The 22,466-nt window shown below is 53.7% G+C and overlaps 1 protein-coding gene across 9 annotated transcripts in view; it reads left to right on the top strand.

The window, feature by feature from the left end:
• Nucleotides 1-15,675, top strand: part of RGS3 (regulator of G protein signaling 3) — a 137,414-nt gene extending 121,739 nt beyond the window's left edge. For 8 of the 9 annotated variants that reach the window (XM_007968341.3, XM_007968343.3, XM_037983873.2 and 5 more), the window contains 6 exons: nt 1,293-2,267; nt 9,211-9,275; nt 12,319-12,420; nt 12,807-12,868; nt 13,486-13,652; nt 14,706-15,675. In XM_007968341.3, coding sequence (XP_007966532.2) covers nt 1,293-2,267; nt 9,211-9,275; nt 12,319-12,420; nt 12,807-12,868; nt 13,486-13,652; nt 14,706-14,891 — 1,557 coding nt within the window. In that variant the 3' untranslated portion in view covers nt 14,892-15,675. Of the gene's footprint in view, nt 1-1,292; nt 2,268-9,210; nt 9,276-11,875; nt 12,228-12,318; nt 12,421-12,806; nt 12,869-13,485; nt 13,653-14,705 lie in introns of those variants that run through there. The other variant, XM_037983904.2, reaches the window with a different exon arrangement.
• Nucleotides 15,676-22,466: the final 6,791 nt, after the last annotated feature.

Raw genomic sequence — 22,466 nt, forward strand, 5'->3', positions numbered from 1 at the left:
CAGACCCCCCGGGGCTTCAAAGACTTCTCAGCTTTGAGCATGGCCTTTTGGGTATCAGGGCAGCTGTATAATAGTGAGTAAGTCACTGGCCTTTCGACTCAGTGTTGTCATCCATCAAATGGACATTAATAATTTTTACAATGAGAGTCTTAACCCACGTTCTGGGGGTACTTACCTCTGAAGTTTTCTGCCAGTGTGCACATGTGCCCACATGTGCACACATTCCCAAGCATCTGTTCAGTTCCTGAGTATGAGTGGGGTATTTCTCTTTCATTTGTTCTCAGCAGCTATGGCTTCTTGAAGGACAGAACCTGGGCTCTAAATAGTTCCACCTCCCGCATTCCTGGACCTTGAGTGGGAGGGGCCCAGCCCAGGCTTGAGAACTGCCTCCCTGTGTGGTTGTGGCACCATGGACACTCCTGACTTTCTCGGGGCCCGAATCTTCTGGTGACATAGCTGCTATTCAGACTTTCATCAAGAGAAACATTCTTCTTTTTGTGCATGAAATCTACTGTTGAGACTCAGCAAAACCCCCTGGGATCTCGAGGGTTGTGTGTGAGGCAGGAGATGCTGTGTTTTTTGAGGAATCCTTGAGGTTCCTCCAAGCAGTTTAAAAATCCCTGGGTGGGTGATTTCTCAGGGAGGTTCCATGTTTCTGTGACATCTGGTGAGTCCAGGTATGGACAATATTTTAAAGTTCCGGTTTCATTCCAGTTTACTGTTTTCAAAAAGATACTTAAGCGTTCAGAGCATATTCTTGTTTGAATGACTCATTAGGATTTTTAAAACTTTTGTTCAGGTAGGAGACACCCTGGGCTGGGTTCAGTGACTGCCCTGGGTTTGGGGCTTGACTTGGTTCTGGTCCATGAGCAGAAACTGCCTGTTCTCCTTTATCCCCGGAGGCGACTTTGACCCTGTTTCCTTTTCTGTAAAATGGAGACAGTGATGCTTCTTTTATAAGGTTGTTGGGAAGGCCATATGAGAGAGTGGGGTCAAGCTGCCCTGGCAACTGCCAAGGCAGGAGCTAGATAGACAGTGGTTACCTCTCCCTCTTCTCCTGTAAATGACCAGCTGTGTTTTCGATGGAGCAGAAAGTTCAAGCAAGAAGACAGGGTGAGAATTGTTACACAGCTAAGTCAAAGGGGCTTTTGGGGTTCCATCTGGCACCTCAGCTTTCAGACTGGGGGGCCAGGATTCAGGGTACTGCCTGATTTCATGTCAGCTCATGCATGGTGTCTGGCATCTCGGAGCCTCCTCTTCTGAACCGTTCTTGTTTTCTTTTTGTTTCCCAGATGTTTGAGACGGAGGCAGATGAGAAGACGGAGATGTCCTTGGAGGAAGGGAAGGGGCCTGGTGCCGAGGATTCCCCACCCAGCAAGGAGCCCTCTCCTGGCCAGGAGCTTCCTCCAGGACAAGACCTTCTACCCAACAAGGACTCCCCTTCTGGGCAGGAATCCACTTCCAGCCAAGAACCACTGTCCAGCAAAGACTCAGCTACCTGTGAAGAGTCCCCTCCAGGCCCAGACGCCCCACCCAGCAAGGATGCACCACCATGCCAGGAACCCCCACCAGCCCAAGACCTCTCACCCTGCCAGGACCTGCCTGCTGGTCAAGAACCCCTGCCTCACCAGGACCCTCTACTCACCAAAGACCTCCCTGCCGTCCAGGAACCCCCCACCCAGGACCTTCCACCCTGTCAAGATCTGCCTCCTAGCCAGGTCTCCCTGCCGGCCAAGGCCCTTACTGAGGGCACCGTGAGCTCTGGGGACCCACTGGCAACCATCGGGGACCAACCTGCGGCCTCCAGACCAGCCTTCGTGATCCCCGAGGTCCGGCTGGATAGCACTTACAGCCAGAAGGCAGGGGCAGAGCGGGGCTGCTCAGGAGATGAGGAGGAGGAAGAGGCTGAGGAGGGGGAGGAAGGGGAGGAAGGGGAGGAGGACGAGGATGAGGACACCAGCGATGACAACTATGGAGAGCGCAGTGAGGCCAAGCGCAGCAGCATGATCGAGACGGGCCAGGGGGCCGAGGGTGGCCTCTCACTGCGTGTGCAGAACTCGCTGCGGCGCCGGACGCACAGTGAGGGCAGCCTGCTGCAGGAACCCCGAGGGCCCTGCTTCGCCTCCGACACCACCTTGCACTGCTCAGATGGTGAGGGCGCCGCCTCCACCTGGGGCATGCCTTCGCCCAGCACCCTCAAGAAAGAGCTGGGCCGCAATGGTGGCTCCATGCACCACCTTTCCCTCTTCTTCACGGGACACAGGAAGGTGAGAAAGCTAAACGGGGAAGGAGAAGGATACATGCAATATGGGGAGGGCTGGTCCAGGGGCTGCAGGGAATGAGCAGTCACCATGTTCCACCCCCACTGTCCCAGCAGCCTCCCAGCGAACCTTCCACCTGTTGGACAGAAGGTAAAACTGAGGCCCAATGGGACCAAGAAGGCAGAGCCTGGACTTAAACCCATGACTTTAGGACTCTAGATGCTATGTTCTTATAGCTTCACTGGTCCCCACAGAAAGCAGAACAGGTGTAGCTTAGCCCAGGCCATTGTGTATTTGGATTTAAAAGATCTGAGGTAGTAGCTGGAGAAACAGAGTTACAGCTTAGCCAGACTAGAAATCCATCAGCCAGTCACAACGACAATGCACATTTATTCCATATCCGCATTATCCTAAGCAGTTTACATTAACTCATTAACTGTCACAACGGCCCTTTGAAGTAGATAGTATTTTGGTGCCCATTTTACAGCAGAGGAAACTGAGGCAAAGAAAGGTTATCTAACTTGCTCCAGGTTACACAGTTTATCAGTGTCTGAACCAGAATTAGAATCTGGTTCCAGGGCCAGTGCTCTTAACCAACCACCACACTATTTGCCTCTCATGAATATTTGTATGTAGATAAATAAGTATTTATTGATTTCCTGCTGTGTACCAGGCCCTGCGCTCTGCAACAAGGCAGGAGCCACAGAAGTGTGTGAGGCCGGTCTCAGCCTGAGAGAAATAAGTTATCTGTGTGAGCCTCGAAAGTGGCCTAACAGTGAACAGATTGTGCCATGATCTTGAAGTCCACCAGCTATTTTGGGTCTGGGCTCTGTTTCTTACTACGTGGCTTTGGTTGAGTCACTCAACTCCTCTGAGCCTTAGTTTTCTTCTCTGAAAAGTAGGGGTTAATAGCACTCACATCCCAGAACAGTTGAGGATGAATGGAAGAGGCTGGTGTCTGACAACACTAGCCCCATGAGCGGTGGCCCTCAGGGAATGATGGGCCCCACTCCTTCTCCTGAAATGCAACAGCCTGTGCAAGGTGTTGGTGTGAGGCCAGGTGAATAGGGATGGTCAGTGCCCATGGAGTGCAACTGACTCAGAGATCTAGAACTTCAGGAGGACAGACCCCAGGGCCTAAGGTCATCAGGGAAAGCTTCTGGAGGAAGATACCTCTCAGCCTGGCCTTGAAGGTTGAGCAGGATTAGAATAAACAGAGAGGTAGAGGCAGGCATTCTTTGGCTAGAGCAGAGCATTCCTAAAGGGCAGATGCCTGGCACAGGTGCTGCTATTCCTCCCTCCAACCAGCAGCAGACATCACTAACGGATTCCAGCATACTTCCTCACCAAGTTGGGACATGTCCTCAGAAGCCTGCTTAGCTTCTTAGCCACTAGCAAGAAGGCAGACTTGGCATCTGGGGAGATGCCTTCTGCTGAAAGCTAGTCATTCTCAAAGGGCAGGCTGGGGCCCTCCAGAAAAGGGTCTTGAACTTTGGCCTGGGAACTGAATCTCCGTTTCCTCATCTGTAAGCATGTGTGGTTCTCACACTGTGGTGTGCTCCGGAATCACCAAGGGAAGGTTATTAATATATGATTCCTAGTCCCCATACCCAGAACTCTAGAATCAGAATCTCTAGGGGTGGTTCCCAGACCCTGTATTTTAAACATGCCCTGAGGGATCATGATCTTGCCAAAGTTTGAATATCACCATCTTAGGTCATTTCTTGATGGTTTCTACACGAGAGAGTCCGGAATGCTGTCCTTCCAAGGCAAGGCCTCAGGCTCACTCAGATCAGGCCTGGCCACTCCTCTTAGGAGGGCGGTTGAGGCCCACCTGCCTTGGGCTTCCCAATCCTGATTCCCCCACTACACCCTTCCCAGTTCCATTCCCCCCACCACACTTGCTCCAATAAAACTATTTATATACAGATAAATTCACACACATTCATGTGTATGCATCTATCTAATTCCCCGGCTCTGTTGGCCTCAGCTTCTATTTTGGGACAGATACTTATGCCTGGGAGTCCAGCAGGCCTGGACAAGCTCTCTTTTGTCTCAGCTTCCTCCTTTGGGTTTCCAAGGTTCCCACTGGCACCCTCCCCTGTCCCACCAACTTTTAGCCAGTCACTTCCTTTCTTGTGTTTGAGTGGCTGAGCTGGCAGAGACATCTGAGACTGCCTCCAGCCTGGTGGTGGCCACCCTTCCATGTGGCTTCCACACCCCAGTCCCTGAACCCTTTGCCATTCACATCCTGCCCTGTCCTGCCAGCAGCTTTCAGTACGAAACCCACCCTTGTCAGAAGGAGATGAAGCCCAGATGGGACAAACACCGTGGTCTAGCTCCATCTCTTACTGGTACTGGGCCTTGGGCAAGTCCCTGCGCCTCTGTGAGCCACAGTTTCCTCACTGGTGAAATGGGTATGGTAATAATCCTTCCTAGGGTTGCTGGGAAAATTAAATAGCTTAACACAGGTAAAACATTTAGGGGAGTACCTGGCGCTCAGCACCTGGGGGGTGCTGCATAAATGGTAATCATGTGATGAGGAGGGGGAGGGAGAGAAGAGCAGTAACCAGGGTAGTACTGGCTGTGCCACCATTCAAAGTATCAGCAGACCCCATTTCTCACCTTCCTGACGCTGCTGCAAGGTGGACAGGCACTTGTCTTACAGTGGGAGGCTGAGGCTAGCAAGAGATGTTTTGTCCCCAGCCACACAGCAGCAAGTGATGATGGCGCTGGACAAGGTCTCACCCTTGTCCAGTCACTCCTCTGTGGCTCTACTGCAGACCCTGTGACCTCATGCTGATGAGGGTCCAGGGGTGGGGGACTGGCAGAGGGACCGCGGTGGGTTCCCCCATGACTTCTGTCTTCCTGGCTTTGGCCCGGCTCTTCTGGGAGGGTTCCCTGATGCTGATGGGCCACTATTCCCAGGCAATGCCAGGCAAGAGGTAAAGAGGGGAGGGGTGAAGTGTTCAGGTTGTGGAGTCAGACAGACCCAGGTTCAAGTCTCAGCTCTGCCTCCTCCTCCCTGGCTCTGAGACCTTGGCCAAGTTGCTTCTTTCTCTGAGCTTCAGTTTTCTCTTATAAATGGAACACAGAGTCCCCCAGGAGTTGTCCCAAGGGTTCCAGGGAGCAGTACATAGAAAGCTCGGGCTGGTCATTTGTGCTGCCGTGCAAATAAACTGAGGCTGTCCAGAGTGCATGCTGCCTGCCACAGGATGACATTCAGTCTCGCTGTTGTCACCACTCCACACTCCTGTTATCCTGCTGTCTTGTGTGCTGAGCAATTTCTACTGCAAGTAGGAATGTCAGAACAGGCAGACCTCAGAGATGGTCAGCTCAGCCATGGTGATCTCACAGATAGGCCAACTGAGTCCAGAGAGGGAGAGCACCCCCTCTGCTACCCCCCCCACCCCGCCCCCGCTGCCACCCCCCATCCCCCACAATTCTCCAGCTGTCCGTCCTCTGGGTCTGGCACCCTGTGCTGAGTTGAGTGGTCTCATGGTGCCCCCTGCCGCCAGACCCCTGCCTTCCTGGCTGCTCCCTGGAGGCCCTGCAGAGCAGATCCACAGGCGTTTTTCCTGGGGAGTCAAGGAAGCCCTGAAGAATCATTGTGTTTGGGTCCAGGATGCTGCCATTGAATTCTATTCCAGCCTTTCTGGCTCAGCTCAGAGGGTCAGGGCTATTCTTTGACAGTGAGGAGACCACAGGCTGCAGCCCTTCCCTGGCCCTGCTTCCTTCCTCCCCTACAGGGGACTGGCCTGGGCAGAGGTGGTCCACAGAGGGTGCCAGCCCTGTTTCATAAGCTCCCATGTAGGTCAGAGGTCCGACAGGAGGACCCAAAAAATGCCTTCCAGCTCCAAGATGATAATACCTTCAAGTCTCCTATTTTTAAAAAGCCTAAAGAATTATTTCGGATGTGTAAACAAGTAAGTATAGAGTTTAGATCCACTGTTTCCACGTGGTTCCATGGGGCCTGCCAGGCTGGGCTGGATCAGAGAGGGCAGCCATGGATGGCCAGGGAGCCCCAGAAGTTCAACCAGGACCAATAGGGGAAACCAGCTGAGCCCTGCTTACAGACGAGCCTTCTGTCACCAGTGGGCTCTGGACCCAGACCACAATTCTCTGCTACTTGCCAGTTCAGAGAGCCCAGGACAGTTACCAAACTGCCTTGGGCATCGGTTTCCTCAGCTGCATACTGAGGGAAATATCAGTAACTAGCTCTTAGAATTGTTGCCAAGATTAAATGAGATAAAGTATATTAAAACACTTTGGCCCAGCGCCTGGCATGTAGTGAACGCTCAATAAATAATAGCAAAACCCACATTAGCTGAGAGTACTTGCTCACTGCTGTGTGCTGGTTGCTGTGCTGAGCACATCCCCTGTGTTAGCTTACATAATCCTCACCACAGCCCTTTGAGGGAGGTCCAGTTATTATCCACATTTTACAAATAAGGAAACTGAGGCACAGAGAGGGATGTAACTGAGCTAAGGTCAATGAGCTAATAAATGATTGAGCTAAGCTTCAAATCCAGGCAATTAAAAATCTACACTCTTAACTTTACTATAATTACAGTAAGAATTATAATTATTGTTCCAAGAGGTGGTGAGCTCCTAGTCCCTGGAGGTGGCTGGATGAGGCTGGGCAGGGCCCGGGGATTCTGCCTGGAGTGAAGGAAGGGCTGCGTGATCCTGGACTCACCTCCATCTGCTTTTCAGCCGGACAGGGTCGCATAGTGAGACAGTAGGGAGAAGATGGAAAGGAGAATTGCTTTGGAGGGCCTTTGTAGGCTGGGCCCTGGGCAGGCCTTGCTGCAGCTGTGGGAGGGAGGAGTCGGGGGGGCCACTCTGGCCCCCTCCAAGGTCAGAGGCCAAAGCCTCCTGGCAGCTATGGGGAGTCCCTAGGGCTGGGAATCAGAACCCAATTTTTTCACCTCAATTTCTCCTTGGCCCGCAGCCTCTTCTTGGTGCTGGGGTTTCCCCAGCAGCCCAGGGGGCAGACTCCCAGGGCCAGAGCTGCCCAGCACCTCTGTCAGGCTGCTGGGCTTGGGTCAGTCCCTGCTGAAGACACTTTCCTCCCCTCAGTGGAAGGAAGAGCCCATTTCAAAGCAGCACAGAGGCTGGGGATGGCCGCTGGGTGGGAGTGGTCCCCAGGCCCATTGTGTGGAGCCGATAAAGTACGGAAGCTGAGGTTAGAATGGGAGGAAACCCAGGGCCCGAGGGCTCTTTCCCACGGGTGGGGGCCTTGGGCATGGCCTCACCGGGCCAGCATGACTGCAGCCTGTGTGTGCACTGAAGGGTGCACTGAATGGTGACAGTGGTAACACTCACTGGGCAATGACCACTGGTTACTGAGGTTAGTGTAGGTGCCAGGACTGGGCCTTGGGGTGCAGAGTTTATCCTGGTGAACCTTCCATCAGCCCTGTGAAGTGGCTGTCACTATGCCTAAGCCATAGCTAAAACAACGGAAGCCGAGAGGCTAGGAAACTTACCCAAAGTTGATGAAAGCAGGATTTATATCCAGGTCTGGTTCTAAACCCTTGCTCTGAAATCACACACCATATGGTGTGTGCCTCTGTGTGCACATACACACGTGTGTTTACAACTCTGGTGGGGCAGCATTCTCAGGAAGGAGGCAGCACTTCCCGAGTCTTTCACGGGAAACATTAAAATGTGTTCTGACCTTGCATTTTTGAGTAGCAGCATCCTCTGGTGGAGAAACACAGGTCTTGAATTGAGGCAGATTCCACCTCTGTCACTTACATGCTGGGTCTCCTTGGGGAAGTGACTTAAATTCTCTGAGCCTCTATTTACTTTATAGGTTTATTGTGAGGTTTAATGAGATAGTATCTGAATTATGCCCCATCCAGGGTCTGGCCTATAGTATGAGCTAAATGAAGGTATAATTCATCCATCCATCCACTCATCCACTCATTGATCCATCCACCTACCCACCCACCCACGCATCCATCTATTCACCCATGCATTCATCTATCTATCCACCCACCCATCTGTTCACCCATGCATTCATATATCCATCCACTCATCCACTCTTCCATCCATCCACTCATGCATCCATCCATCCACTCATCCATCCATCCACCCTCCCACCCTCCCACCAACCCATATATTCATCCATCCATCTATCCATCCACTCATCTATCCATTCACCTATCCATCTATATCCATCCATCCATCCATCCATCCAGGCAGGCAGGTGGGAGACTCACAAAAGCATTCTCCAGGGAAGGAATTGCACATGGAGATGAAGACCTTCTGTTGGTTGGAAGGCAGAGTTGAGGAGGTTGCTGAAGTAGGGGCCAGGCTGGAGAGATAACTGAAGGAGTTATAACTGACATTAAAATGGAACTTTCTGCCCTAATCCTAAGATGGTAGATCCAGTCATGTTATGGAGTTTGGACGTTATCCTGAGGGCACTAGGGAGCCATGGAAAGCTATAAGGCAAGAGATGTGCGCTCAGGCCTATGTAATGATTTATTTTATACACTGCTGACCATCTGAGGTTTCCTTTGAGCTTCAGAATCCTGACTTAATCATTATGATCCTGATTTTAGAAATTAAGGAACAGAGGTGCAGAAAGAGGCAGGGATTGGCCTAGTGACGCAGCAGAAGCCCTGCTCTCTCACCTGCTCACTGCCTGCAATGAAGCCTCTGTCATGAGTGCCAGCTGTCTGGCTTCTCCCCAGTAAGCTGGGGGCCTGAATGTCCCAGGAGGAGATCGCTGTGGCCAGAGGGTCTGCCAGGCCGATTCCACTTCATGGCCAGGCTGTTCCCAGCAGGGGGGTTTCCCTCCCTCACCTGTGTGCCGGGGGTGGGGGCTTTGGGGATGGGAGGAGCTGGTGGCAGGGACTGTTGGGTCTCCGAGCCTCTCTTTGCTTAGGCAGGAGCTCCTGAGTGCCCAGACTACATCGTGTCTGTCTTCTCTCCACAGGTGAGCGGGGCCGACACCGTTGGGGATGATGACGAAGCCTCCCGGAAGAGAAAGAGCAAAAACCTGTAAGTTGGGAAGATCACTGGCTTCTGCACTCCTCTTCCTCCCCTGCCCCAGAGGTCTCTCCTCTAGGGGTCCTGGTGGGGAGAAGGGGTTGCGCCTGGTCCCGCCCACAACCCCAGACAGACACCAGGGAAAATCTGGATCTTGGAACTTTGCAGTGACCCCAGAGTGGGGTCACCTGGGTCCTGAGCATTCTCTCCAAGTGAGGCAAAGTGCTGATTCAGTACCCGGAAGACAGTGAACCAGAGGCCACCAGTCCGGTTGCCCTGGCTTTAGCCCAGCTTCTGAGCCAAGCATGGGCCAAATGGCTTCGACAACTCCTCTGCTCCCTCTGGGCCCACGAGTGACCTGAGAAAGGGTGGAACTAACAGTCATGGGGCTCCTCTTTCTCCTCCTGAGTTCCTGAATGCTAATAGTCTCAGGCATTGCCGGGAGGGGGCGCTGCTGGCCCAGCTGCCAAATCCCACACTCCCCAAGCCTTTCTGGCCACACTCAGGCCTTCTTATTTTGGGGGGTTTGTTAGATGTGTCAATGAAAAAGACGTGTGTGTGGGTTCTCCTCAGGTCTCCTTGTATCCCCAGGCCTAAGGCCCTGGAGACTCGGGGGAGGTATAGGGAGGAGGCAGTGGGGTACGTGCATAGTGACCCCCCCCTCGGCCAGAGGCAGCCCCTCCCTTCCAGGTCCTGTAGCACCCACCACTAGGCAGGAATTGGTCTATGGGGAGGAGCCTCTTGCAACCCTTTTCCCTAGCTTTGACCTTGGGTGGGGTCCACTACCCTAGAAAACCTTTCTCGCCCCAGCTGCCTTGACCTTTCCAGTTTTCTGCAGCAACTGTTGGCTTCTCTTACTCCACAGCCAGTTGCAATTTCTTAGCAAGGTGAAATGCACAAACCAAAACAGTCCTTTGCACCAGCCATCTTCACTTAACCTTTGGTAGGATGAGAGAGGGTCCAGGGGGTGCCAGGACTGTTGAATGTGGCGCTGAAGTGGGAGGTGAGGGAAGCAGTGTGTGGCAGCAGAGGGCAGGCACCCCAGGTGCTGGAGCTGCCCTGTCTAGATTCCTTTCAGTGTAGGTGCTGCCTTTTGAATTGCCTGAAGCCCACACATTTTTTTTTTTTTTTTTGGAGACAGAGTTTCTTTCTGTCACCCAGGCTGGAGTGCGATCTTGGCTGGCTGCAACCTCTGCCTCCCAAGTTCAAGCAATTCTCGTACCTCAGCCTCCCAAGTAGCTGGGATTGCAGGTGTGTGCCATCACACCCAGCAATTTTTTTTGTACTTTTAGTAGAGACGGGGGTTTTGCCATGTTGGCCAGGCCGTTCTCAAACTCCTGGCCTCAAGTGATCTTCCAGGCTCAACCTCCCAAAGTGCTGGGATTACAGACATGAGCCACCACGCCTGGCCTCCGAAGCTCACACTCTTAAAAGCTTAGACAAAGAGTCTTAGAACATCTAGGGTAATAATAAAAATAATCGTTATTGTTTATTATGCCAGGCACTGTTCTGTGCGTATTTCATATGTGATCTAATGTAATCTTTACCACTACTTTTATTTCACATTCCGTTCTTTCTTATTGACCTTACCCTTATTTTACACATGAATGAACTACTGTGCAGAGGCTAAGTTACATGGTAAGAAAGTGGTGGAGCTGGGACCTGGAGACCTGGCCTGCTGGCTTCTGTTTGACAGGAAACAGCTTGACGGAGAAAAAAGCTTGATAGGAAACTTGAGAGGTCAAGAAACTTGTCAAGGGGCGCACAGCTGGTAACTGCTGGAGCTGGGATTTGAACCCAAGACTGTCTGGCTCCAAAGCCTGGGCTCAGCCTCCCCGTAGGACTCTCCTTCATTAGACAGGGTGTCTAGGTCTTAGTGCCATTTTAAGCTTGAAGAGCTTCAGAGGTATAAATGCTTCAAACTTACCAAACCCCCTTGAAAGATTAAAATTAAAATTTCTTTTGCATGTCTTTAGCTTTGTGATTTTTGAATAATCAATTTTTCATTTTCATTTTTGGTTTCAGTGAGCATTTTCCATCTTTGGGAGGATGGAGACCAAAACTTAAAGTGAAAAATTAATTATTCAAAAATCACAAAACTATGCACACAACATTACATAATTAAACTTTAAAATGGTGTTTTTGTAAGTTTATAGGACTTCTGCTTCTGAAGTTATTCAGGCTTAAAACTACTAAGACGTTGGGGAACTGCTGTATATTCATGACTAGAAGTCGCCAATGCGGGTGACTGAGGCTGAGAGGCCGGCTGGCAGGAGCCATTCTCTGGGAGGTGCCCTGTACAGGGGGTCTGGGGGAAACGGGGGCGAACGTGAGCAAGAGGCATTTAACCCCTTTCTTGCCAGCAGTTTCACCCAGTGCTGAATTCTGCTGCCTCCTTGGGGACTGACAAAACTAAAAATGGTTCTTGGCTAAAAATAGCCAGTCTTGCCACCCTGGTGGGCAGAGCCTCCCCTGGCTCCCTCCTTCCCTCTCAGCAATTTGCTGACTTGTTGTCCCCCACCCCCAACCACTGTCTTCCTGCTGCCATAGTAACGAGGAGGCCAGTCACAAATAGCTGGGACTGGCTTCCTGCCGGGGCGGCCCCAGAGGCTGTCCCTTGCAGACATATGCCCCTTTCACGGCTCCCTCTCAGGGTTGGCCAGAAGGAATTTTTTTTTCCGCTCCCCGTCCTGGTCCCTCCCATTTCCTGGCTCCTCCTGTCTGAGTCCCAGCCCGGCTTGTGCCCGGGAGTCCAGTCATCAGGCCGGGATTCCAGCGAGCGCGTGTGGCTGCAGCCTGCACCGTTGCTGCCAGCTGCCCAGGACGCGGGGTAGGGGACAGGAGCCAGAGGGGTATTTCCTGCAGACCATTCTGCGGCCCCAAGGTGGGGGGCCCTACAGAGATGCTCCGAGGCATGTACCTCACTCGCAACGGGAACCTGCAGAGGCGACACACCATGAAGGAGTAGGTGCCCTTGAGCCAGCTCTCCCGACCCTGTATTTGCGGGGGCGAGTGGGCCAGGCTGAGCAATCCTCTTTTCTGCTTCTGCCCCCAGAGCCAAGGACATGAAGAACAAGCTGGGCATCTTCAGACGGCGGAACGAGTCCCCTGGAGCCCCTCCCGCGGGCAAGGCAGACAAAATGATGAAGTCATTCAAGTAGGTCCTCCCTGGCACCCTGGGACCCTTTGGGGACTCACTGTCCCTCCGGGGAGTAGGACTGAGTGCTGGGTTGAGGGGAAGGGGCTTGCCAGCGTGATCCAGCTCTGGGGAGACACAGGCTCTCACAGACGGAGCCGGGTACCTGGCGAGCAGCTGCCCTCACAGGGAGGGGCTGCCCTAGGGGACAGGCTAGGTGGGATGGAGGTGGGGGCTGGAAGGGACCCTGGCCCCAAGAAAGAGGGTGGGCCTCCTTCCTGGGCGCCCCAGCTGGGCTCAGCTACAGCCTGGGCCCAGGGCAGTAAACAAAGGCCTCCAGGTCCAGCTTCCCCCCAGGTCCCCAAGCCTCTCAGTGCCCTCACTGTGTTTCTTCCCTCACCCCTCAGGCCCACCTCAGAGGAAGCGCTCAAGTGGGGCGAGTCCTTGGAGAAGCTGCTGGTTCACAAATGTAAGTTGGGCTGGCCTGCCCCTTCCCTGCACCCTCCCTCCCTCTCCCCTTCGCCCCCATCCAGACCCTGTGTAGCTGGTGCTAGAGAGGCTGCCTTCCCTTTCCTGGGCTGTCAGGGTGTCCTTGCTGTTGCAGAGAGGCTGAGCCCAAGCCAAGGCCCTTGGTCTGGCCTTTGAGCCAGCTTCTGCCAGCCCCTCCCCATCCATGGGAGTTGGCACTGCCTGCCGGAGGCCCGTGGGACCTGTGTGCTCAGATCCATATTCCCAGAATAAGAATAAACATTTCTAAGTACTGAGGGCTTTCACGGGGAGTAATGTGCCTGCCATCTCATGGACTTGGTCCCATCGGCTCCTCTCATGGCTCCGTGAGACAGAATCGATAGTCCCCATTTCACAGATGAAGACACTGAGGCATAGAGAGGGAGAGACCCGGCTGAGACCTTGAAAGAGGCAGTGGCAGGGCTGGGGCTACATCCCAGGGCTCCTGGCTGTCAGAGATGGGCATTGTACTCAGTTCCCAGCACGCCCATATTCAAAGTCCTGTAGGGGTAAGCTGGGGGTCTTAAGGGTAGGAGAAGCTGACTCTGCCTCTTACCCCAGGATCTGTTCTCCTCACAGACGGGTTAGCAGTGTTCCAAGCCTTCCTTCGCACTGAGTTCAGCGAGGAGAATCTGGAGTTCTGGTTGGCTTGTGAGGACTTCAAGAAGGTCAAGTCACAGTCCAAGATGGCATCCAAGGCCAAGAAGATCTTTGCTGAATACATTGCGATCCAGGCATGCAAGGAGGTAGGACCTCAGGGCAGACCCTCAGCCCCTCCAATCCCCAGGACCCAGTGGCTCTTCAGCTGCAAGGTGGCAGCCAGCAGCATAGGAAGGGGAGAGGCCAGAATGACTCCATGAGCCCAGGTCCCCAGCGGGGAAGATGCAAGCTAAGATCAGGGGAAGAACAGAATCCCAGTTAGTAATAAAAATGGCCACCACCAAGGCACTGCCACATGCCAGGCATGTGCTGAGCCCTTTATGTATGTGCTCTCAGGTTTAATCCTCACAACAACCTGTGAAACAAAGAGACAGGCTGGGTGCGGTGGCTCATGCCTGTAATCCCAGCACTTTGGGAAGCCGAGGCAGGCGGATCACTTGAGGTCAGGAGTTCGAGACCAGCCTGGCCAACATGGCGAAACCCCGTCTCTACTAAAATTACAAAATTAGCCAGGTGTGGTGACAGGCACCTGTGGTCCCAGCTACTCAGGAGGCTGAGGCAGGAGAGTTGCTTGAACCTGGAAGGCAGAGGTTGCAGTGATCCAAGATCGCACCGCTGCACTCTAGCCTGAGTGACAGAGCAAGACCCTGTCTTGGAAAAAAAAAAAAGAAAAAGGAGACAGCCTCAGAGAGATAAATCTTAATTGCTCCCATCTATTTAGCGTCTACTGTGTGCCAGGCAGGATGTGCAAAGCACATTATATGGATGATCTTGCTTGGTTTTCACACTTTGAGGAATGTACTATTATTGCTAGCTGGTAGATAAGACAACTGAAGCTCAGTGCACTTAAGTGATTTGCTTAAAGTCACACACCCAGGTGTGGCACTGCTAGGATTTGAACCCAGGAAGCCTAACCCTCGGAGTGGTATTTTCAGCCTTATAAATGCTGCCAGCCCCGCAGGAAATGACTGAGCCAGGACTTGAATCCTCTGGTCTGAGGGTCTCCACTTCAGATGAACCTTAAGATGTGGGCAGAGGGGCTTGGAGGTGAGAGGCTGGATGGGTCCCTTCCAGGCACATGGGCCCTACGGTCAGTCCCCAGCAGGCAACCCTGACCACGTGCCCCTCTGCCTCCGCAGGTCAACCTGGATTCCTACACGCGGGAGCACACCAAGGACAACCTGCAGAGCGTCACGCGGGGCTGCTTCGACCTGGCACAGAAGCGCATCTTCGGGCTCATGGAAAAGGACTCGTACCCTCGCTTTCTCCGTTCTGACCTCTACCTGGACCTTATTAACCAGAAGAAGATGAGTCCCTCGCTTTAGGGGCCGGCCACTGGAGTCGAGCTCAGCGTTCACACCAGGCGGGCTGGGTCTCCTGCCCACCTGCCTCCCTCCCCACTGTGACGGAGGGGGCAAGCAAGCCCCCAGAGGCTGTGTCTCTGGACAGATGGATAGACATACGGGAGCGAGGCCTGGACCAAGAGAGGCCCAGGCTACTGGAGGAGTAGAAGGATGGGCCCCGTGGGGTCCCCACTGCCCCGGTACGAGGGGGCCCAAGGACCCTGGCAGTTCAGGGGCCCCGGCCGAGCCAGATCTGGAGCTGCTGCTCCCTGCTTCGGAGACCGCGGAGGCTTCATGTTGACCAAGTTCCTTAAAGAACTGGCTGATGGGGCAGGAAGTCCAGGCCTGGGCTCTCGGGCCCTCCTGGAGGGCCATTGGAGCTCGCAGCTCAGACCCCCACTTTGAGTTTTATTTATTTAAATAGTACTTGGATGCTTGGCACGTTGTCCTGTAATAGGAAACCCTTGCCTCATCAGTTTTCCTGATTTACAAGTGCAATATTTTAGCCAATGCCTTGTGAGAAGCTACCACGCAAAGGTGGACATCATTCTTCAGCTTCAGGGGATGTGCTTGTCCCGGGCACCAGTGGTGGGCAGCTGGCCTTCTGGACTGAGGCAGCCTTGGGGGACACTGCAGTCTGGCTGCACACAAAGATCTGGCACCCCCTGGGTGGGGTGTCCCTTGGGGGCTTTTGGGAAAGCATGGCACCCTCAGACCACACAGTAGCCGAGTTCTGGAGCAAATAAAAGGCCTGTGTTATTTCTTGTTCATGACCCTTTTTGTGTGTTCCTGGTCTCAAGCCTTCCCAGGGTGGCTGGGGCTGGGAGGGTTGGTCATTGGGCTGTTGATTCAGCCACTTCTTTCTGGCCATCACCTGCCCCCATCCTGGAGCCAGATACACTGATACACTAGTGAGGGCTGCTCTCGCACGCCTTCCTCTGTGCCAGGCACCGTGCCACTCATTCTAGTGGTCACTGCATCTCCTCCCCAAGCCTGGGAGGTAGGGCTTATCCCCATTTTACAGATGAGGAGATCGAAGCACTGACAGGGAAGGTCACGTAGCCAGCAGGTGGCAGGGGTTCAGCCCAAGTCTGACTGGCTGCAAAGCCTGCACTCTGCCGGCTACAGGATGGAGTCCTTGCTTGTCGCCAGCTGGCCACATGTCTTTCAGCAAGTTCCTTCACTTCTCTGCCTCGCCACACCCTGAGGTTCGAATAGAACTTTCACTTGGTGCAGGGATGGCTGGTGAAGGTGGATGGGGCCAGAATCTCGGGAAAGGTGGTGGTGAGCTTGTGGAGGCCTCTGGACAGAAGGAACAGCTGTAGAGACAGGAGATAGGACTCACAGAGTCTTTCTGTGGCCCTGGGCAAGGCTTTCCCCACTGTACCTTTGTTTCCCCTCCTACCTAACAGAAGATGCAAATTTAGGAACGGCCCAGGGCATCCTTCAAGAGAGGACCTGGGCCACTTGCCTAGAAGTGGGCAGAAGAGGCCAAGAGCCCAGTATAAGCTGATGCCAAAGCTGACCCCACACATACAACCTCCCAGGGGCCAGGGCATGGCCCAGGGTGGGGTCTGGCTCAGCAGGGCTGTCTTAGATGAAGCTAGATGGAGTTGATGCAGGAGGAGCTGGGCCCTATCTCCTTGGATCTTCTTCCTTGCCCAGGGTCTTGGAGACTTGGAGCTGCAGACGACATGTACAGCTCCCTCCTCCCTGCCCTGCCTCCCCTCATTCATCTCCCTGGGCAAGGCCAGCCCTGTTGGCCCCTCTGCACAGTGAGAGGATCAGAATTGTTGGTCTCTGGAGGCCTTCAGGGAGTTGGACTGAGCCCTCTTCAGGGTTACAGGGGACTAGGGCCAGGGCCTGGGTGTGGAGCAGGTGCTGGGTAGACCTTCATCAGGAGGGAGAGGTGGGCTGTCTGACTGCCGCTCTGACCGCACCTGACTTTTCCTGCCCCTCTTGCAAATGGGATCCCTAATGCTTGCTTGAAACATTGCTTGTAAAAAACCAGCAGATCAAACAATTGAAACCTTGTAACTGGTTTCAAACCTTGAAACCCATTTTGGAAGAATCTTCTGTGCAACAACAGTAGCCCGGGTCAGCAGAGAACCCCTTCCCTCTGCTCCCCAGCGGCCGTGGCCTCTCCTTGACTAGCCCTTACCACGTGTACTGAGTCAGGCATGGGTTCTTCTGTCTCCAAAGGCTGCCAGGCTTTGGAATCAGGCAGTCCTGGGTTTGAGTCTTGTCTTTACTGATTTGCTCTGTAACCTTGGCGAGTCACTGCCCATCCCTGAGCCTGCAAAAATGGGGATGATTCTATTGTCTTCTCAGCGCTGGGATGAAGAGCTGGTGAGCCAGTTCTGCAGCAGGGTCCTAACCTGGGGTCAGGTATACCGTAGGTGCTGGATACGTGTTGGCACCAGAGTGTGAGCCCCTCCAGGAGCGGCACTGGGTCTTTCTCCAGGACCTCGCAATGAGTGTCATTGGGCTTTACGGACTATGAAGAGCTTTCCCACTGTAGAGACTCACGGCCTCACTGAGGCTGGAAGGGCCTGGGAACAGTCATGCTCCTAATTCTGAACAAGGGCACCTTCCAGGTTTTTTCCAGGCCTGAGATGTGGGGGCCTGACAGCTGGGAAAACTGGGGCCCAGGGAGGACTATAATACTACTCCCTACTCCCCCAAAATGGTAGAGGCAGCACTGGGTCTGAGCCTAGGACTTCCCTGCCTGACCTGGCCTCTCTCACATCTTCTGCTGGGAGGAGCCACTGGGTCCACAAGGAGACCCACCTTTCCAGTTCTTTAGATTCTAGGGATTCAGTTTAGGACCAGGCCTTCCCTCTTCCACCTTCCCAACCTCCTGGTTCCCAGAGTTGCCATGGAAACCAAAGTCCGGGAGAACAAAGTCAGGCAGATGGAATTCCCATTTCGGAAGGCCCCACTGCTTGGTTTCCATTACACACACCCTGGTTCCCTTGGCCTCCGAGCGGCTTTGGCTGTGCAGAGCAGCTGGAGGGCAGACTAGAAAGGTGTCTGGGTCCCCTTCCCCCTTCCCCCTTCCCTGGGCCCTGCCTGGGCTCCCTGGAGGACTTTAGGTACATTATCTGCCTGCTTAGGCCTCAGTTGCCTCATCTGTACAGTGTCATTTGGGCTGGTTCCCATTTTCTTTCACAGGAGAGGAAGGAGTAGTGCTCTCTGGTCTCTGGCAATTCCAGGCGGTCAATGTGGGATCGCAAAGCTGTGAGGTCATTCCATCCAGCTCCTCGCCATCCCACAGATGGGAAGACTGAGGGGAGGGAAGGGAAGCCGGACTCTTCACCATAGAGGTGAAGGGCCTTGGAGTCAGGCTCTGGGGCTCTGTCTCTGACTCCACCATTTACTACTAGCTGCAAATCTTTGAAGAAGTCACGTACCTTCTCTTTCCCTCGGCTTTCTCATGTATAAATTGTGCACATTGGCACTTACCCCAGAGTTGCAATGACTAAGCGAGGTCGTGCATGCAACAAGTTTAGTTCAGTGCATGGCGTGGGGTAGGTGCTTCATAAACATGAGCTGCTGTTAGCAATCTCATTATTCAGGGTCACAGGATGAGTGGCAAAACTCATTCTCCACCTGCCCAGGCCAGAGAAGATAGGGGCCCTTTAGTCTCAGACCCCATATCCTTGTCCTTCCAGGAACAGTTTTGCTGGAGGACAAAGCCAGCCAGTTCCAGGGAGTAAGTCAGAAACAGCCTGTTCCGTACTGCTGCCCAGTCTTGGCCCTGCCGGGAGCAGTTGGGGTCAGTTGGCAAATAGGTTGTGGTGGGTGGAGAGGCAAGAGGGCACAGCAGTGCCACTCAGTTGGATGATAGCAGCAGAGGTGCCAACTGCAGCCAGGCTCCTGGTGGGAGAGTCAAGTCCCTCACGCTCTCGGCCTCTGCCACGTGAGTGACGTGCTCTCTTGACCTGTCTTGGGCCAGCTACGGCCTCCTAGACTCTCCAGCTTGGAAGAGACCATTGAGTTCAAACTGCTGCCCAGCGCTTAGGACCCTTGGATTTCTGTTGATTCCTTCCATGACGGAGCTCAGAAGGGCCTGGGAGCCCCTTGGGGGTTCCAAAGTTCTCTCCATCTGAAGTCGGGTCCTGGGGCGGGGTGGGGAAGGAGGGATAAGTTAGTACCATCCCTGCAGGCCTCCTGCCCAGGCAGCCACCCCTGGACCTACCAGATTCTCCAGCTTCACACCTCCCTGCTCCTCTCGCTTGCACCAAGCTCTCAGCTCCCCGCCCTACCTCCCTGCCTCTGCACGCCTGGGTCCCTTAGCCTACTGTCCCCTCCCCAAACTCCTCCCACTGACGTCCCACCCCAGAAGGCCTCTCTGCTTCACCTCCCTTCCTGTCCAAACCTCCGGCTCCTGGCGACTCCCCCACAGCCCCACCTTTCCCTCAGAGCTCTCAGGCCCTCAAGCAATGGACCTGACAGGGGTCTCAAAAAAGTCACTTGTTTGTTGTTGTTTTGCTAACAACTGGCAACATCTGTGGAACATCTGGCTTTGCCTCTCCTCTCCCTAGCCGGGGAAGGGAGGAGGAAACCCTGGGGCCCCTGCTGCGGTGGTGCCCCCTTCCTTGGGTGGGAGGAGGCAGTGGGGGATTGAGGAACAGCTGTGGGACTGATCCCATCTGCCGGGTACAGAAGAGAGTGGAGGCATGGCTGGGAGTGGGGAGGGTGGTACCAGGCGGCAGGTAGCAACAGGAGCCTAGACCACGCAGAGGCACACACCATGCATTCCGTACCTCATTGCCATCGATCCTCACAAAGTCCTGGGAGGAAGGACTGAGTATTATTTTCAGTTTACAAATGAGAAAATTAGGGTTTAGAGAAAGTGGACAGCCCGTCGTGGCTGAACAGGGACGGGGACCTCTATCCCTGACTTCCAGGCAGCCTCAGCCAGGCCTTTCCAAAAGAATCCACATCTCCAGTCAGTCTGCGAGACTTAGTGGTTCAGCTGGAGTTGCAGATGGGGGCTTTTGATGCTGGTTCTCTTTGGCTTGTGGGCAGAATTTTTCTAAGGAAGTTCGAGGAATAAGTGAGCTTATGAATGTGCGGATGTCCGGTCCTGCAAGGAATCTCAGTTCTTGGTAGAACTGTGTGACACGTTGCTTTACCTCTCCAAGCCTCAGTTGTTTTAACTATGAAATGGGAATGATAATTCTACCTCCTGGGACTTGTGTGGACTCGGCAGGTTCACGAATATGTGTGAACCCTCAGCACAGGGCCAGGCACAGAGGGAGCGTGCCCTGCGGGGCAGAGGGAGGGAGGCTGGTCCAGGAGGCGCTGTCAGGCCAAGCCCCAACCAGCTGTGCAGGAGGAAGCTGCCCCCGCATCTGCTCCAAGGCCAGTGACTCAGCGACACGGGCAGGGTCCCAAGGGGGTGGGGTTTGCGCCCTAGGTTCCACATGGGCTCAGCGGGGTCCTGCCTGCCTGCTGTTTCAAAGGCAACCGAATAGCATCTGCCTCATCAGGTAGCTGGCCTGGCAGTCAGGAGTTCTGGGCTCTGCGCTCAGATCTGTCCCAAACCTCTGTGTGACCTTGGATGAGGCCCCTCTCTGCTCTGGTCCTTGGCTTCTTCTCTTGACACACAAGGAGAATCCAGCTTTTCCTCCTGTGTGAGGACCTTCTGAAGGGGCAGATGGTGCTCTGTGGGGTGTGAGGGGCTGGGATCCAGGCCAAGCTGCCTCTGTACGCGGCGGGGGGTGTGTGCATGGGCATGTGTATGCACGTGTGTATGTGAGCTGTGTATTCGAGTTGCTAGGGCTCTGCTGAGCTGCTTCCCAGGGTACTGGAAGGCCTACTTGGATGGAGCAGTCTGTTCACCAAGGAGTCCCACAGTCTACAGGGTTCATGCCCCTGGGGGCACTGCCCCTGTGTCCTCCAGCCAGGCTGGGGACCTGATCTGCTGGTTTTTTACAAGCTCCTGCCCTTGAGGCAAAGTCCATCCCCACATTACCCCCAGCGCACACAAGCACCGCACCCACCGGAGCTGCCCCTCTCAGGGGAGTCAGCGCAGTTTGCTATCACCAGGGAGATATAAAAAAGAAGGGCCTGAACAAAGGCAAAGCTGATGGCGCCCCCAAGACTGGAGGGGGATACAGTCTCTGGGCCCAGTTCTGCTGCCAATCTGTCTGTGGCAGGTCCCTTTCCTCACTGGGCCTCACATTCCCCATCTTAAAAATGGGTGGGGCATGTTCAAAGTGCTCTCCAGGAACCATCCGACTCTGACGCCTCAGGCTGTATAGCTTTTCCTTCTGAGCTGCTGTTGCAGCAGGAACTGGCTTGCTCTCGAGTTCCGTCCATTCCAAGGCAGGGGAGGGTGGTCACTGGAGGCATGGGCTTCGGAGGCTGACAGACCTGGGCTTGAGTCCAGGTTCAGATGATTCTTTACTGCGTGACCTTTGGCAAGTCACTTAACCTCTCTGGGCCACTGTTTCCGCATTTATAGAGCATTAAAGAGATTATAACTAGCTAATAATAGTTCTTACCTAGTACAGTTGTTGTGATCAAATAAAATACAGTATAGGGGTGAGCTGTTTGCATTCAGCCCTTCTGGTCTGCCTTTTGGTCCTCGAATGCACCACGCTTCCTTCCATTCGGGGTCTTAGCACTTGCAGTCCTCCCTCCCTGGAAGACTCTTTCCCCCGCTCCCTTAGTTAATGATAATGATGATGAGGAGGAGAAGGATGATAGCTAACATGTAATATTTTCCAGGCACTGTGCTAAGTACTTGACTGACGTTTTCTTTTTTCATGCTCCCAAAAATCCTGGGGGTTAAGAGCTGTTATTATTAATCACCACAGCATAGTGCCCCGAGGCCAGGCCTGGGCACAGGTGGCTTAGGGGAACTCCCAGCTCTTCCACTTAGTTGTGTAAACTCGGGCAACTGACTTTACTTTCTGGGCCTCAGTTTACCCAGTACTCAGTACATGGGGATAGGAATAGTCCTGTACTAGAAGGTAGCTGTAAGACTCCACAGTTACTACCTGCAGAGTGCTTAGAACCATCCCTGGCACATTGTAAATGCGGTATCAATGTTTTATCAGCTAAATGTCTATTTTTCAGATAAAACAGCTGCGGCGCAGAGAGACTGCGCCTTGTCCAAGGTTCCATAGTAGCAAGAGGAAATGGGATTTGAACTCAGGCTGGGCTGGCTCTGAAGCCTGTGCTCTTGAGTAGGCTGTATCCCTTCCCCCTGATAACCCTGACTATAAGAAGGCCCCTGCTGACTGCTCCCAAAGTCTCCTGCTCCTCTTTCACGGCGCTTGTCACAGGTTGTAATTATACACAGGCATGTGTTCATTCATTGCTGTCTCTTCCTTTCAACCATAAGCCCCTCAGGGCAGGAACACTGTCCGTCTTACTTCTCACTGTATCCCCAGCCTTATCAATCACAGTGCCTGGTGCATAGGAGGTGCTTAATAAATTATTTATTGGATAAAAGGCCATATATTGCTTAGCACGGTGGGTTGCACAGGACAAGCCCATGAACAAAAAGTCTGGATAAGAAGCCACTGCATGAGTAAAGAC

This window comes from Chlorocebus sabaeus, chromosome 12 (assembly GCF_047675955.1).
Source record: "Chlorocebus sabaeus isolate Y175 chromosome 12, mChlSab1.0.hap1, whole genome shotgun sequence".
Lineage (NCBI taxonomy): Eukaryota > Metazoa > Chordata > Mammalia > Primates > Cercopithecidae > Chlorocebus > Chlorocebus sabaeus.